Raw genomic sequence first — 13,977 nt, 5'->3', positions numbered from 1 at the left:
AGACTATCGAATGGAATGCTGGCTGATCACAGAGCTGAGCACTCACTGCCTTGTGACCAGCAGGCATGCTGGCCCAATGGCTAGTGAGTGCTGACATTGCCTCGTGACCAGCTTGCACGCTGCAGGCCTGTGTTTCTCCTGCTCTCTGAGGCGTTAGGGTGGTTGAAGTGCATGCCCTTGAGCTCAGTATTATTTGTGTTCACAGAGGGGTGAGATGACTGAAATTCTAATTTGGTTTTGTAATTTTCCATCTCTGGCAGGGCATTCAGAGCCGGCATTTGCTGAGGTTACAGGCCAGACTCCTTAGCATGATTGGAAAATTCACTTTGTGCATTTGAGAGCCACTAAACTCAACGCCTGCCTTTTCCCCTCTGCTCCTTATTGTCTTCTGCCTGGAGGGTTAGGCACTATTCAGAACGGGGCTCCCCAGAGCAGCCAGCACAACTGCAGTCCTAATGCAATCCGGAGGGGAATGAACAAGCCATCAGCCTCCATGAGTTCACAAGTCCAGTGACTATGAGGAACAGCAAAGAAAACACAACATTCTGCAAAGGGGGCTAGAGAGGAACCATCCATCACATTGACAGGTTTCAGAGGAGCAGCCGTGTTAGTCTGTATTCGTAAAAAGAAAAGGAGTACTTGTGGCACCTTAGAGACTAACCAATTTATTTGAGCATAAGCTCTCGTGAGCTACAGCTCACTTCATCGGATGCATTCAGTGGAAAATACAGTGAGGAGATTTATATACACACAGAACATGAAAAAATGGGTGTTTATCATGCACACTGTAAGGGGAGTAGAGACTGGGAGTGGTTGAGTCATTACACAAAGTAAAACTATTTTCCCTTGTTTATTCCCCCCCGCCCCCCACTGTTCCTCAGACGTTCTTGTTAACTGCTAGAAATGGCCCACCTTGATTATCACTACAAAGGGTTTTCTCCCCTCCCCCCACTCTCCTGCTGGTAATAGCTCATCTTAAGTGACAGGTTTCAGAGGAGCAGCCGTGTTAGTCTGTATTCGCAAAAGGAAAAGGAGTACTTGTAGCACCTTAGAGACTAACCAATTTATTTGAGCATGAGCTTTCGTGAGCTACAGCTCGTAGCTCACGAAAGCTCATGCTCAAATAAATTGGTTAGTCTCTAAGGTGCTACAAGTACTCCTCATCTTAAGTGATCACTCTCCTTACAGTGTGCATGATAAACACCCATTTTTTCGTGTTCTCTGTGTATATAAATCTCCCCACTGTATTTTCCACTGAATGCATCCGATGAAGTGAGCTGTAGCTCACGAAAGCTTATGCTCAAATAAATTTGTTAGTCTCTAAGGTGCCACAAGTACTCCTTTTCTTCATCCATCACATTGTAAGTGGACCAACCATCTACCAACCATCACATTGTAAGTGGACTATGAGCTCCAGCCCTTGGTGTGTTCTCTGTCTCCAGTGAAGAAGCTAATGGAATAAGAATGCCAACATACAGCAGACACGGCAAGCTGTGTCCAGGGACAATTTTTTAAGCTTGATCCTATTAGAAACTAACCGCTCAGTGGCTCATTCTGTTTTTACAGCCAGGGGTTCTTTCTAGTTGTCATGTTGCACACCGGCCCTGAAAGGCTTTTGGCAGGGCCGCGTTCCTATGAAAGGCAAACTGGACACACACTGTAAAGAGCAAGGCAAGACGCTCAGTGCCTCATGACATTGCATGAAACACATCACAGCTGCTCACATCCGTCAGTTCGGGCTGTGGCAAGGAGGATCAGGCAGCACAGACGTGCCTGTCCTGTGGAGGTGCAGCACAAAGCAGGGCCTATTTGGGGGCTGTAAGGCCCAGCAGGTCTCAACCCTGGACCTACAGAGCTGCCAGGCAGCGGGCATCTCCAGGCTGCCACCCAGTCTGCGCTCCACTGCCCATGATCCGCTGAGAACACAGACTGGGGAAGTCCCTCCTCAAGGGGTCTGATATGGAGCAGCCTGGTGGTTCCCGATTGGTTCCCTGCCCTATATAAACCAAGGAGCATTCCAGGAAGTCCAGGCAGCAGCATGGATCTCAGGTAGCTGCCGGGACCATTCCTGCTCCTGAGTGCCTGGCCTTGCCCTCAGCTTGGTTTGGACTTCACCTTCCACCTCGGCACCTGAAACTGGATTCTGACCTTCGGTATCAACCCCAGCCTGGAACCTGACTACGAACGCAGTCTACGACTTCCAGCCCCAGGTTCCCCCTGCTCTGACCCTGGGTCTCGACTGCCCGGGCCTTGTTTGTTACATCCTGCAGAGAAACTACATGTTAATGCCAAGCAAACAGAATGTGTCCCCAAAGGGAGAGGGTGAAATGCCTTGCCATCAGCTCACCTTCAGGGCACTGGTTCTTCTGCACTGTGCATTTCCGGAGCTCCGTGGTGGCAGGACACACAGACACATCTCCAGAGGGAGCCTGCAGAACCTTCCGCGATCGCTCTTCGTTGCCTTTCTTGAAGCCACACAGCTTCCTTTTCTTGGCGCACGGGCCCCAAGGGCCCCACTCGCTCAGTTCACATTGTGCTGCCAGACAGCAAGAGAGTCAGGAGAAAACTACTTTTCCCAGTGCCCCCGACACGTCCCCGGAGCCCTTTCCCTCCCCAGTGCCACCGGCTGCCTGCTCCTCCCAGACAGATCTCTGTCTCCCCCAGAGCTGCCTCTGGCGAGGTGCAATACTCCCACGCACCCCAGCCCAGCCAGAGCTCTAGGGTGGAGCCGCCGGCATTATTCAGAGACTTAAACAATGCGGAAAAATCTATTGTGATGGGAATTTTCTGGGCCTGTTGCGAGACACTTGGAGTCCAAATGCCAGTTCCAGGCTGCACCACACAGGGCTGTGGTGATCAAGGCAGGGACCGCGTAACAAGTCAGTGTGCCTGAGGAGAAGGCTCTGACTGCACCTGGCCTCAGCCAGAAGGTTCAGTGCATCTCTCCCGAGGGGACCGTTCCTCCTGGCCCGTTCTCTGCTCCACCTGCAGAACAGGGTCCTGGAGGCCCAGCAGGGGAATGGGAAGCCTCACTTCGAACATGCCTAGACCCTCAGAGCGCATCACATCTGCCTCTCCTAGAACAAGTCACCACAGTCCCTTCCTGCTTTTTCTACTCACTCTTGTCTCCTAGCCTCACGTGGCCTTTCCCTTTTGGCAACCCCAGATGTGGGTCACTGCAGACCTCACCCACATGAAGCTGGGCGCCAACAATGGGCATGTCTGCACTTTTTGATGTCTGCCTAACCCAAATAACCCCATGGCCGTGGCCTGCATTCTGCCGCACCTCGCACACCTCCCGAATGTCCCTCGTTTTGAGGGACCCCAACCTGCTTAGCCCCCAAGTTCCCCGCATTCCACACAAACACGGTGCTCCCTCATTTTCACTGCCGAAAATTATTTACTTTAGAAACAAAGACGGGCGAGACCGAGGAGCCATTCGCATGAGGAGGGGAGCCTGCCACAGTTTAAGTTTCCTGCATGGTTAATTTTTGTGTGTGCTCATATGGGGTCTTTGTCACCCACTGCACCCCACATCTGGGCCTTTAGCAGGTCAGAGGTGTACTCCCCCCACCCCTTCCTGAGGCTATTATATCCTTGAGTCCATCATTTAGATCGTGAGTCTCAGCAACAGGTGTTTTCGGAGAAGTAACGAACAAACAATGAATCGGGACAGTAGTATGCTGGGCTGTAGTATGCCAGAAGGTTTTACACTCCTCCAGGGGGTTGAGTATCTGGCTGTACTTTCACTCATTAGAATGCTGCTGCAGCTAGCCTTGTCCCTTGCAGGGTTTATTGACATCTTCCAAACCACAACTATGCTTTAAGGCAACCGGCACAGAAAACCGATCACGCATTTTGCAACTAAATATTAAATTGGCAAGGGCGGAGAGTTTCCTGCAGAGTTAAGCCCCTGACTGTTTGTTGTTTTTTGCAGATGCAAATATGCCACCAGTGAAGAACAAATGAAGAGGCAGATTCTGGTTTGCCTGGCTTTGCACAGCACAGCTGGGATGCAGGGAGGGGGGTTCAGGTGCATGTCTTACAGGGAAAATCTGTCTCCAGGCAGGAAAGATCACATATACACTCTGTGTTTCCTGGGAGGAAAGACTTTAGCTCCCACAGTTTTACTAGGATGTTCTCATAGGGAAAAGAAAACTTTTCAACAATGTCAGCTGGAATTTCTTGTCTGTTGCTGAACCCTTCAGGTACCTCCAGGTCATCTAGCCCAGTGCTTCTCAAGCTATCTGATGCCGGGGACCGGCAATTTTTTTTCCCAATGTGTGCGCGGACCGGCAGCAGGTGGCTCATGGACCGGCACTGGTCTGCAGACCACCACTTTGAGTAGCACTGCTCTAGAATGCACCTGCTGAGCTGTTAATTGTTCCATTCACATACTTGCTGGGCTGCCCACTCTGGCACCCCAGCAGGTCACTGCTGTTCATGGGACGTCACTGAAATGCAGCAGGGTGATGGAGGAGCAGCAGGGAAAGCGGGCAAGGATTAATACGCTGTTGCATACAGACAGGCAGCACAAATCTGAGCCTTCAGAATGCTACAGGACCCGGCAGAAAAATCAATCGCTCTAACAGCTTTAATGCCACTTACCAGGACTGCTGCACTCCATGGTGCCATTGGCAGCAGAGTAGCCGTCTGGGCAGGTGGAATAACATCTCCCTTTGTGCAAGTACAAACCTTCCTTACATTTGGTGCAAAAGTTTCGGCTGAAACAGGCCTCACAGTTCTCAATTTTGCATTCTGGGGAGGAAAAAGGGAAAAAAAACCAGCCACATAGTTTGAATTCTACCCCCAGGGCCAAAATCAGCAGATCCATGGATATGATCGAAAAGCAACTCCCGGCAGGCTTCTGTGGCCTTTAGGTACTGAAAGTGGAAAGTGCGTATTGCAGTCAAGTTACATTTCAAGGTGGAGACTGGGCACCATCTGCTGGAGAGGGGAAAGGAAGAGTGGAGCTATGCAAAGGGGAGGACTAGATACCCCACTAGAGAGCCCTCCTGGCCCACAAAATCTGCAAACAGCCAGTGTATGTCTCTGAGCACTCTGCCAGGCCTGGTGGTGCTACCACGAAGGAAACTGGTTTCCTTCTGCCATTGCCCCTTGCAAGATAGAGCCACTCTGCTGAAGTTATCACATCAGCAGCAGCCTAGGCTGGATTATATCTCGGCAATATGATTGCAAGAGGGTTGGGCTCCTGTTTAGTTTGACAGACAATCAGCCAAAATGGAAGAAGACAAGGAGCTGACTCCAGTTTCAGTCACTCCTTACCCAGCTCTAGTGTGGCTACAGAAGTTGCCTGTGGTGCCAGGTTCTATGAAGCTGCTAATGAAATGACCCCAGGATTGTTCACAGGTCCAACTCACTCACTGGTGTTTCAGTCGGCCCAGCCCCTTGCAATGGAAGACAGACAGACCCAGGCCAAAAACCCAATTCATTACGGATGGGCAGACGAAGGAAGAGGTGGTGTCAGTGGCAATGGTTCCCCAGATACCACACAAGATCCTGGAAGTAAGAGCATGCCCACCTCAAGAGGTCAGCTACGACACCAATGTGTTAGCATCACTTCGACCCGGTGGGTAAGCCAGACAATTCACACAACAAAATAAGAAATGCCCAAATTAGAGACTGTGTCTCTAAGTCTTTCTGTTTGACAGTTCACTGCTTCAGCCCTTCGCCCCTCCCACCCCCGCCCCATGCCCATCTTGTAAAGACCCATGATAGCAACCTGACCCTGGCTGATGGGCCCGTGAGGACATTTTGTCTGTCACTGGCTGTGGCTCTCCGTGGTTTAAGCATAACGTTTAACATACGTTGGGCCAGACGTTTAGTTGGTGTAACTGGGGGTAGCTCCATTGACTTGAGCAGAGTTGCACCAATTTACACTCTCTTGCAGTAGTTCCAAGCCACATTTCAGCACTTCCCACCTAATTTCTGCAATTTCCAGTTCCTAACAAGAATGACTGCAGTCAGCTCCTAGCTTAGATCCCGGGGGACCCTGACCAAAGACACAGTAGCCAAAACGCAAGTCAAAAGCTGAGAGAAGGGGCTGATGTCCAAACTAACCGATGCCGGACAGGCTTTTCAGGCCATCATTACGTGAGTGTCCATTGATGTCTCTCTCTCTGTAGGACAATCTGTGCGTGCTCTTTCCCACCTTAGAGAAACTCACTGCGCTACTTCTACTGACCCTGGCTTGGTAGGAGCTATTAGGTGGCACTGGGAAAGCCTAAGGCACCTCGGCTCATGCTATTGCTTCTTAATCTGTTTCAAATAAACCCCTATGGGACATTGCATTCGTGGGTGGAAACGCAGCCACCTCTGCAGGGGAGAGAACTGCATTCCCATCTTAGGTGCAAAACGGGATAAATCTCTCTTCTGCTCTCATGCCGCATTCAGGGCTGCAAGCAGCAAATCGCAAAGGGATCCCTTTATATGGATATTCTCTGGGCAAGTCACTTTCCCGCTCTGGGCCTGTTCCCCCATCCATATAATGGGGATATTACCCCTGATCCACATCCTGGGGGCAGGCAAGGGTTGACTCACTGCAAGCCCTGGATGTGAGGACCTGTAAGTGCAGAGCATGGTTTTGTATCTTTCTCTCTCCCAGGCCCTGGCACGTACTGATGCATTTGTTCATGTCTGGATTGCGAACGCCGAAGTACCCCAGCGGACAGGATGGCAGGCAGATCCCGATCTGTCGGATGTCGTTCCTCTCCAGCAGTATGAAGAGTTTGGGGGAACATTTCAGGCACCCGTTGAACTCAGAGCACAAGTCACAGCCTTTCGCACAGCCCTGGCTCACCTCGGTACTGACTGAAAAGGCAAGAGAGATACCCGCAGGTTAACAAACACATTGCAGAGCAGCAAGATTGTCCAGGGAACTGGCTGTAACAACAGCAGCTTGCTACACGGCCCACTCTCGCGCTGGCTTCCATCTGTTATTTAGGTTTATAAAACGTGTTCATGTGGTTAGTGGACTCAGCCCTTGTGGCCAAGTGTCTGCAAGACACAACCTATCCCTCACCCCCAACCCAATCTGGGCCCTTTGGCGGTCTCAGCAAAGAGTCCCCGGGCTGGATCGGCAAGAAGACTGAGCCCTCCTCCAGACCAGCACTCCTCTCTCCAGTTGGCAAGGGGTAGCACATGTAGGAAACTGCCCCTTCTAAAGACAAGTAGAGGATGCTGCCTTTCAGGGCAGACCAGCTGGCGTGGAATTCCTGGAGAGTGGGTCTGGCCCAGGGATCAATAATTAAAGTGTCAAAATAGCCGACAAGCCTTTTGGAATTCTTTGCAAGAAAAATTATCAGGCATCAGAATGGACGAAATGGCTCAGGCCTGAGATAATCTGGTCGCTCAAACCCTGACCTCCCAGCCCCCATTTCCGAGTCCCCCTTTGTCTCTGTCTCCTATTTTCCCCTCACTTCAACCTTTTCTTTGTGGGACAGCAGGCCAGATGTGGCTCCAGAATAAACATTTCAGACAGGAGTGTTCCCGAGCTCCAGTTTTAGATCTGCCCAGGCTCTGTGGTGAAAGACATGGCAGAGTTACTAGGTGTGACATCGCAGTATGGATGGTGCCTTGGCCGCACCAACATGTGGACAATAGGGGAAATGTAGAAGAATTATGATTAAACGATGGGAGAGGAGGATGTTCCAGTGGGTGTCAACAGGCACAAATCTGTCCAACATGGGAGTTGTCAGAAAGAAGAGATTACAGGAAAACCCTTCGCTATGCGTGTTCCTGAGCTAACCCAATCTGTCTTCTGTTTGGTGAAACCCGCTTCATATCAGCCTGTCAAACCCCAACCTTTCACCACCCCAAGCCAACCTTCAGCAGAGCTGTGCCTCCCTGGCCAAATGCAACCTCATACCAGTGAGAATGTAACCTGAAAAGTGCAAGCCCGTCATTAATTTGGTCAGGATTCAATGCTAAACTTCCAATGGATAACAGAGGATGGGACACTCTGGGAGACAAGAGAAGCCCCCTGAGATGAGGGAATCAGACAGAGTCCTATTGTCCCATCTAACCTGATGTTCCTTCTAAGCAGACGTTACTGTTGCTAAGTCAGGGATGGGGTGGAGAGGATGGAGTGTGAGCACTGACACATGCCCGGAGATATAATGGTTTAGGTACATGCCTCTGGAGAACCCAGATTCAAATCCCAGCAGGAGATAAACTGGGTCCACCTCTCCGCAATGTTCATGTGTCTTTAGGACAAAACTACTGGCTAATTTGGCCGTTTCTGCTGAAGAGGAAAACCAGGACTCGGCATAGCAAGAGCTGCTGCAGGTCGGGCTGCTGATGGAGGAGCAGAGCTGGGGAGGAGAGGGGAAATGCAGAGCATGCTGCAGCTCAGGGTGGAGGTACATCAGCAGAGCTGGACAGGGAATGCTTGGACAGGGTCTGCCTTGGCTCTCCTCCCTGTTGTAGCTTCTCATTTGAAATTCGCCCCAAAGGCTCCCATTTTAACCGGGATTGACGCTGCCCAGGTTTTGTGCTGGAACGTTCTCAGAGTAACAAGACATCCTTTCTGCCAGAAATGTGACCCAGCTCAAGCTGGCTCCAGAAGAACATTTGAAATCTCCAGTTCCAAAAGCCCCCATGAAGAGAGCTGAATGTTTCTTGTCAGCAAGCAGCCCTGTGTCTTTGGGCCTAATAGCTCACACATCATCTCATGGGAGATGGCACAAATGATCCTGCAGCTTCGAGATGGTTTATTGCTATGTGAAATGCTCCCTAGCGCTGGCTCTTAGGTAAGAATGGACCCTTTGCTGGCCAATCAGCAGCATCATAGAAAAAAATCCCTCTCTCAGGAGACCTGTCATTAATATTTGATGCAATGAGTGTGCTCATACTCCAGCTTAAATGCTGCCCAGAGAAAATGAGTCAAACCCAGATAAATAATTGATTGCTCCTGTGGCCATTACAAGCGCTGTTGTCCTTTGTGGCCAAGACACATCTGTTCCTGAGGCCCTTTCCAAGCCTGGCCTGCATCTTCCTCAATGGGACACAAGCATCTGTCAACTCAGCAAGATTTAGCAAGCTCCTTGAGCTAATGCGGCCCAGCATTCTCGGGATTCCGGATTCCCTGGTCAGCACTGGCCTTCATATGTGCTACTGTGAGAAAAACATATTTGGCCGTGAGAAGGTAACGTTTGCAAAACTCCTCTGTGTCCAACTTGCAGCACAAGGGAAAGAGACTTCAAGGATTCCCTGTTCTTGCCCATTATTCCTCTCCCACCCTTCCAACCCAGGAGGGCTGCATGCACATCTCACGCCAGAGCCTATCCCATGATGCTCCAGGACCGGCACCCAGACACCACGTTGCTGAGTGCTCGATAGATACCCGGATTAGATAGTCAGAGAGATGGGCTCTCTCCTTCCCTGCCCCCTTCCCCCGGGCTGAGCAGGCTAGAAGAGATGACCAAGGAGCAAGTGATTTGAACTTGCAGCCCAGCATCGCACAGCCACTATTCTCAGCCTCGTTTCAGATGCAACTGCAGCAATATCTGGGACAAGTGTGATTGCTTAATACCCAAAAGAGATGGAGTCTTGCACTCTGTCTTGGTCCATACGGATGCATCGGTGGATGGAATCACGCGCCCAAATCTACTTGGGTGGGGAGGGAGTGGGGCTGTTGCACACCTGGTCTGGTTGCTCTGAGCATGGAGATAAATATCATGAAAACAACAGCAGCAATTTGGGCCAGCATCCAAACCCTGTAATAAACCCCAAATAACCACACACACACACCCCCGACTCCCTCACCAAAGCGATTCCATCAGCCCCGCCCAGCGACTCCATCTCCCACTCAGAAATAACACCTGGCCTGGCTTTGGCTACCACTCCTAGAGCATCTGCAGGGGAACGCATCTCTGCACGTCCCCGGCCACGCTCCTGAAGTGGGCTGGGAGCATGTGCCTGCAGCAGGCCAAAGTGGGGAGGGTCACATGCCTGCCTTGGCTTATTGCCTGGCTCCTGGAGCAACTCACTCAGCCCAGACTCACACGCCCTCATCCGCCTACAGCCATATACTTTACGGGGAGGTAGCCAGCTCAGCCGAGGAGCATCCTCCCTCATGAGCAGGGTCCTGCCCCAGATAAGCTGGACTCACATGTCTGCAGACTCCAAAAGGGGAAACCATCCGAATACCTCTCCACGCTGCTTGGAGCTGATTCAGGTCCCAAACTTCCTATATAGGTCAGTTACATCAGGCAACAGGGAGCTTTTAGTACCCCCTAAACTGAGACCAGTTCTGAGGCCCTAATCTCAGGCCAAGAAAAATGTCCACTTTCATGTTTGAACATCTTCTGCTTCTAATTATCATAAAAAACTCTGCTTTATTTTGAAACTAACATTTTTTGCAGGCTAGAATGCAGGTTATTTTTATTAGTTAATTATGTAAGCATTGTCTGTGTTTATAGAACATCTACATCTTTTTGTATTTTAAATACTGCATTTATTATACCTCAAAAGCAAGCACTGGAATGACAGAATCTTTAAATTCCAGGCTAGTAACTGAGCGGCAAGGACTTGGATTCGCAAAGGAAAAGAAAAACCTCACGCTTGCTTCCAGAGCAATTTGCAAACCCCTTAGATCGCTTCAGTAACCTCTGTGCTCTGCCTTATCAGAACCATGCAGTTGCTGATGGCATTTGTTCTGTTTGGGTTACGGAGGCTGTTCTAAGCACAGAAAATGTAACAGAAATCGGAGCAGATTCCTGATTCAACAGAACAAATTCTAATTACTGGTCAGGACTGAATTCTTGCTAACTCTGGGACTTGGCCCCTCCCCCTTTTAGGGCCAAGTTCCCCCTTGTATTGGTGCTGGGGCTCCCACTGAGCTGCATGAGAGGGAGCCACGGGGGAGCGTATGGAGGCAGAATCTGGCCCCTACCTGTAGAGAGGAGATGCAGCTGATTTCATCCTCTCATTGTGCCTGCTCCGGCAGGACAGGAATTTTGCACTGTTTTGTGAAACCCTTTCCCTGTGTTTCGAGCAGCCCTGCTCATCTGTTCCCTGTGCTGATGGATAGGGGCTCTCTTTAAGCGGGGTGACACCTCCCCTCTTCTTTCCCCACGTCTCAGCAGAGCTGCACTGCCCACTGGGGCAGAGAACCACTTCATTTTGACCCTCTTAGCAATGAGCCCACCCTCTGCCTTGATGTTCTGATCCCGCACTGGAGTGCGGCCAGAGAGCTTGCAGCCCAGCCTCGGGCATACGCGAGCTCCTCTCCCCGTGGTCCCCGAACGCAGTGCTCACTTCTCAGCCCACTTCTCTGTGGCCAGATGCTGAGGTTTTTATCAGCTCCTTCTCCCCAAGTCTTGTTTGCTCAGAGGCATGCTCACTATCACAGTACGTGTCACCAACTCGCCTCACGCCCAGAATAGCGAATGACCCACGAGTTTCAAACCGAACATAGTGACTGCTCAATGATCACCGAGCAGAGCCACCCAGCTCCGCTCCCGAATGGAAATCGTGCGATGGTTTGTATTAACCAGCCCTGTGCCACGCAGACAGACGGCTTCAGTGCGGAGCTACAGCCTGGGGCATCTCATCCCAGGGGCTGCTCCATGAGGCTCCGCTGGATACCGGAGCGGTTTGAATCGGGGCTTGGGGTACGTTGTGCTAGAACTCGACATCTCCTCGTATCCGCACCGGCAGCACCACTGCAAGCTTCCCAGCCCGCCTGCCCACTTCCACTGGGCCTCAGCCCTCACCGCCAGGGCCCACCTCTGGGGCCAAGAGGGGGATCCCGTTTCTGGTGCAGGAGGCTGGACTGGAGGGGATATGCCCTGATTCCACCCCCCTTCCCCAAGGCCCCGTCACCACCTCTTCTCCGCCTCCTCCCCGGAGCAGTGCGGGCACTCTGGCTCCGCTTCTCCCCCTCCCTGGCAAGGGCCATCAGCTGATGGACGGCAGGGAGGGAGGGGAGGAGGAGGGGCAGGACCCCAGCAGGCTGGGGGAAGAGGCAGGGAAGGAGGAACTTGCCTGCCCTGCAGCAGCCGGCAGGACCAAGCTTCTTCACCCTGCCCTGGGGGGGGCAGGGGGAAGAGCGGGCCTGGGCAGGCAGGATTTTTAATGGCTCGCTGCTGCCTGCCGGGGCGGGGTCCGGCCTGGGTTCGGCAGCGGGCTGAGCGGGGCCGGCGGCTGGGACCCGGCAGGCCTCAGTGTGCCATTAAACATTGGCACGCGTGCCATAGGTTGCCAACCCCTGGGATATAGCACATCCCCTCGGTCTGCGCTGGGTCAGAAACAGAATGGGGATACCCCCCTGAGAGCAAAATCTCTCGTTTGCTGCAGGCCTGGGCTTGTCCTCTGTGGCTGCGGCCAGGTGGTGCTGCTGCACCAGGTTCCCCAGGAGGAGCTCCCAAAGAGGTGGGAGCGGGCGACGAGACCGAGGAAGCAGGTGGAATCCCTGGGTGTGGGCGCTGGAGGCTCAGGCTCCAGGACAGGACCCAGATGGCTGAATGGCAGCACCCATTCTCTGGCCGCATCGCCCTCTGCGCTGCCCAACTGGGGCTGCTTCAGGAAGCTCACCCTGCATGTTTCCCCAGCTGATCCGCCTGGCTTAGCAGCTGAAAAGGGGAGCTAATTCCCAGCTCGGCCGGCAGCATGGCGACCCTGCCGCGCCCTTCCGGAGAGATGACAGCTTGCATCCAGCCAGATCTCACTCATGCAAGAGAGGCACCGACACTGAGCTCCAGGGCTCTGCTCCCATGGGACACTGAGTCCCAGGCTCTCTGTAACAGGGAGATCGCTTTCCTGCCCCTTCCCTTCTCGGAGGGGGAAATGCTACTTCTGTCCAAACGCGATAGCTGCGGAGGAGCACATGGTTCGGACAGACCCAACCCTTGGGGAGGGTTTAGTAAAGGGGATGCTCTATATCCTTGTAAAGAGGAGAAGATAGAAGTTGATGAAGTACAGGTAGGAACTGAAGAGAAACAGTCAAAGGAAGAGTCCTGTTCAATGACATCACACGAGACAGACAACTAAATATTGACACCTTTTAGAAGTGCTTGGATACAAATGCAAGAAGTCTAAATACTAAGGCGGGTGAATTTGAGTGTCTGGTATTTAATGAGGATATTGATATAACAGGCATCACAGAAACTTGGTGGAACGATGCTAATCAATGGGACACGGTAATACCCAAGTACAAAAGACACAGAAGACACAGGAATGACAGAGTAGGTTGTGCTGGAGGGGGACTGGCATTATATATGAAGGAAAGCATAGAGTCAAATATAGTAAAAAAAAAAAAAAAAAGGAATCAAACTGTACCATAGAATCTCTATGGATAGTAATTCCATGCTTGAATAATAAGAATCTAGCAATAGAAATGTACTATCGACCACCTGACCAGGATGGTGACGGTGGTTGTGAAATACTCAGAGAGATTAGAGAGGCTATAAAAATCCATTAATAATGGGGGATTTCAACTATCCCCATATCGTCTGGATACACGTCACCTCAGGACGGGATGCAGAGATAAAATTTCTGGACTCCCTTAACGTCTGCTTCTTGGAACAGCTAATCCTGGAACCCACAGGGAAGAGGCAATTCTTGATTTAGTCCTAAGTGGTACACAGGATCTAGTCCAAGAGGTGAATATAGTTGAACTGCTCAGTAATAGTGACCATAATTTAAATTAAATTTAACACCCTTGTGAGGGGGAAATAACTCAGAAACCCACCATGTACCATTTAACTTCAAAAAGGGGAACTAGACAAAAATGAGGAAGCCACGAGTTACAAAGGGACCTCACAAAACTGGGTGACTGGGCAACAAAACGACAGATAAAATTCAATGCTGATAAATGCAACAGTGGAAAACAGAATCCCAACTAGACATATACAAGGATGGGGTCTAAATTAGCTGTTACCACTCAAGAAAGAGATCTTGGAGTCATCATGGAGAGTTCTCTGCAAACATCTGCTTGATGTGCAGCAGCAGTGA

At 51.3% G+C, this 13,977-nt stretch overlaps 1 protein-coding gene across 3 annotated transcripts in view; it reads right to left on the bottom strand.

The window, feature by feature from the left end:
* Positions 1 to 13,977, bottom strand: part of RSPO1 (R-spondin 1) — a 34,215-nt gene that overhangs the window by 758 nt on the left and 19,480 nt on the right. For all 3 annotated transcript variants that reach the window (XM_048825965.2, XM_075121294.1, XM_048825964.2), the window contains 3 exons: positions 6,640 to 6,831; positions 4,609 to 4,758; positions 2,348 to 2,536 (listed from right to left, as the gene is read on the bottom strand). In XM_048825965.2, the coding sequence (XP_048681922.1) occupies positions 2,348 to 2,536; positions 4,609 to 4,758; positions 6,640 to 6,831 (531 nt within the window). The remainder of the gene's footprint in view (positions 1 to 2,347; positions 2,537 to 4,608; positions 4,759 to 6,639; positions 6,832 to 13,977) is intronic.

The sequence above is a fragment of the Caretta caretta genome, chromosome 19, assembly GCF_965140235.1.
Source record: "Caretta caretta isolate rCarCar2 chromosome 19, rCarCar1.hap1, whole genome shotgun sequence".
Lineage (NCBI taxonomy): Eukaryota > Metazoa > Chordata > Testudines > Cheloniidae > Caretta > Caretta caretta.
Note: the sequence above shows the minus strand (reverse complement) of the source record. Positions and strands in the feature narration are given on the sequence as shown.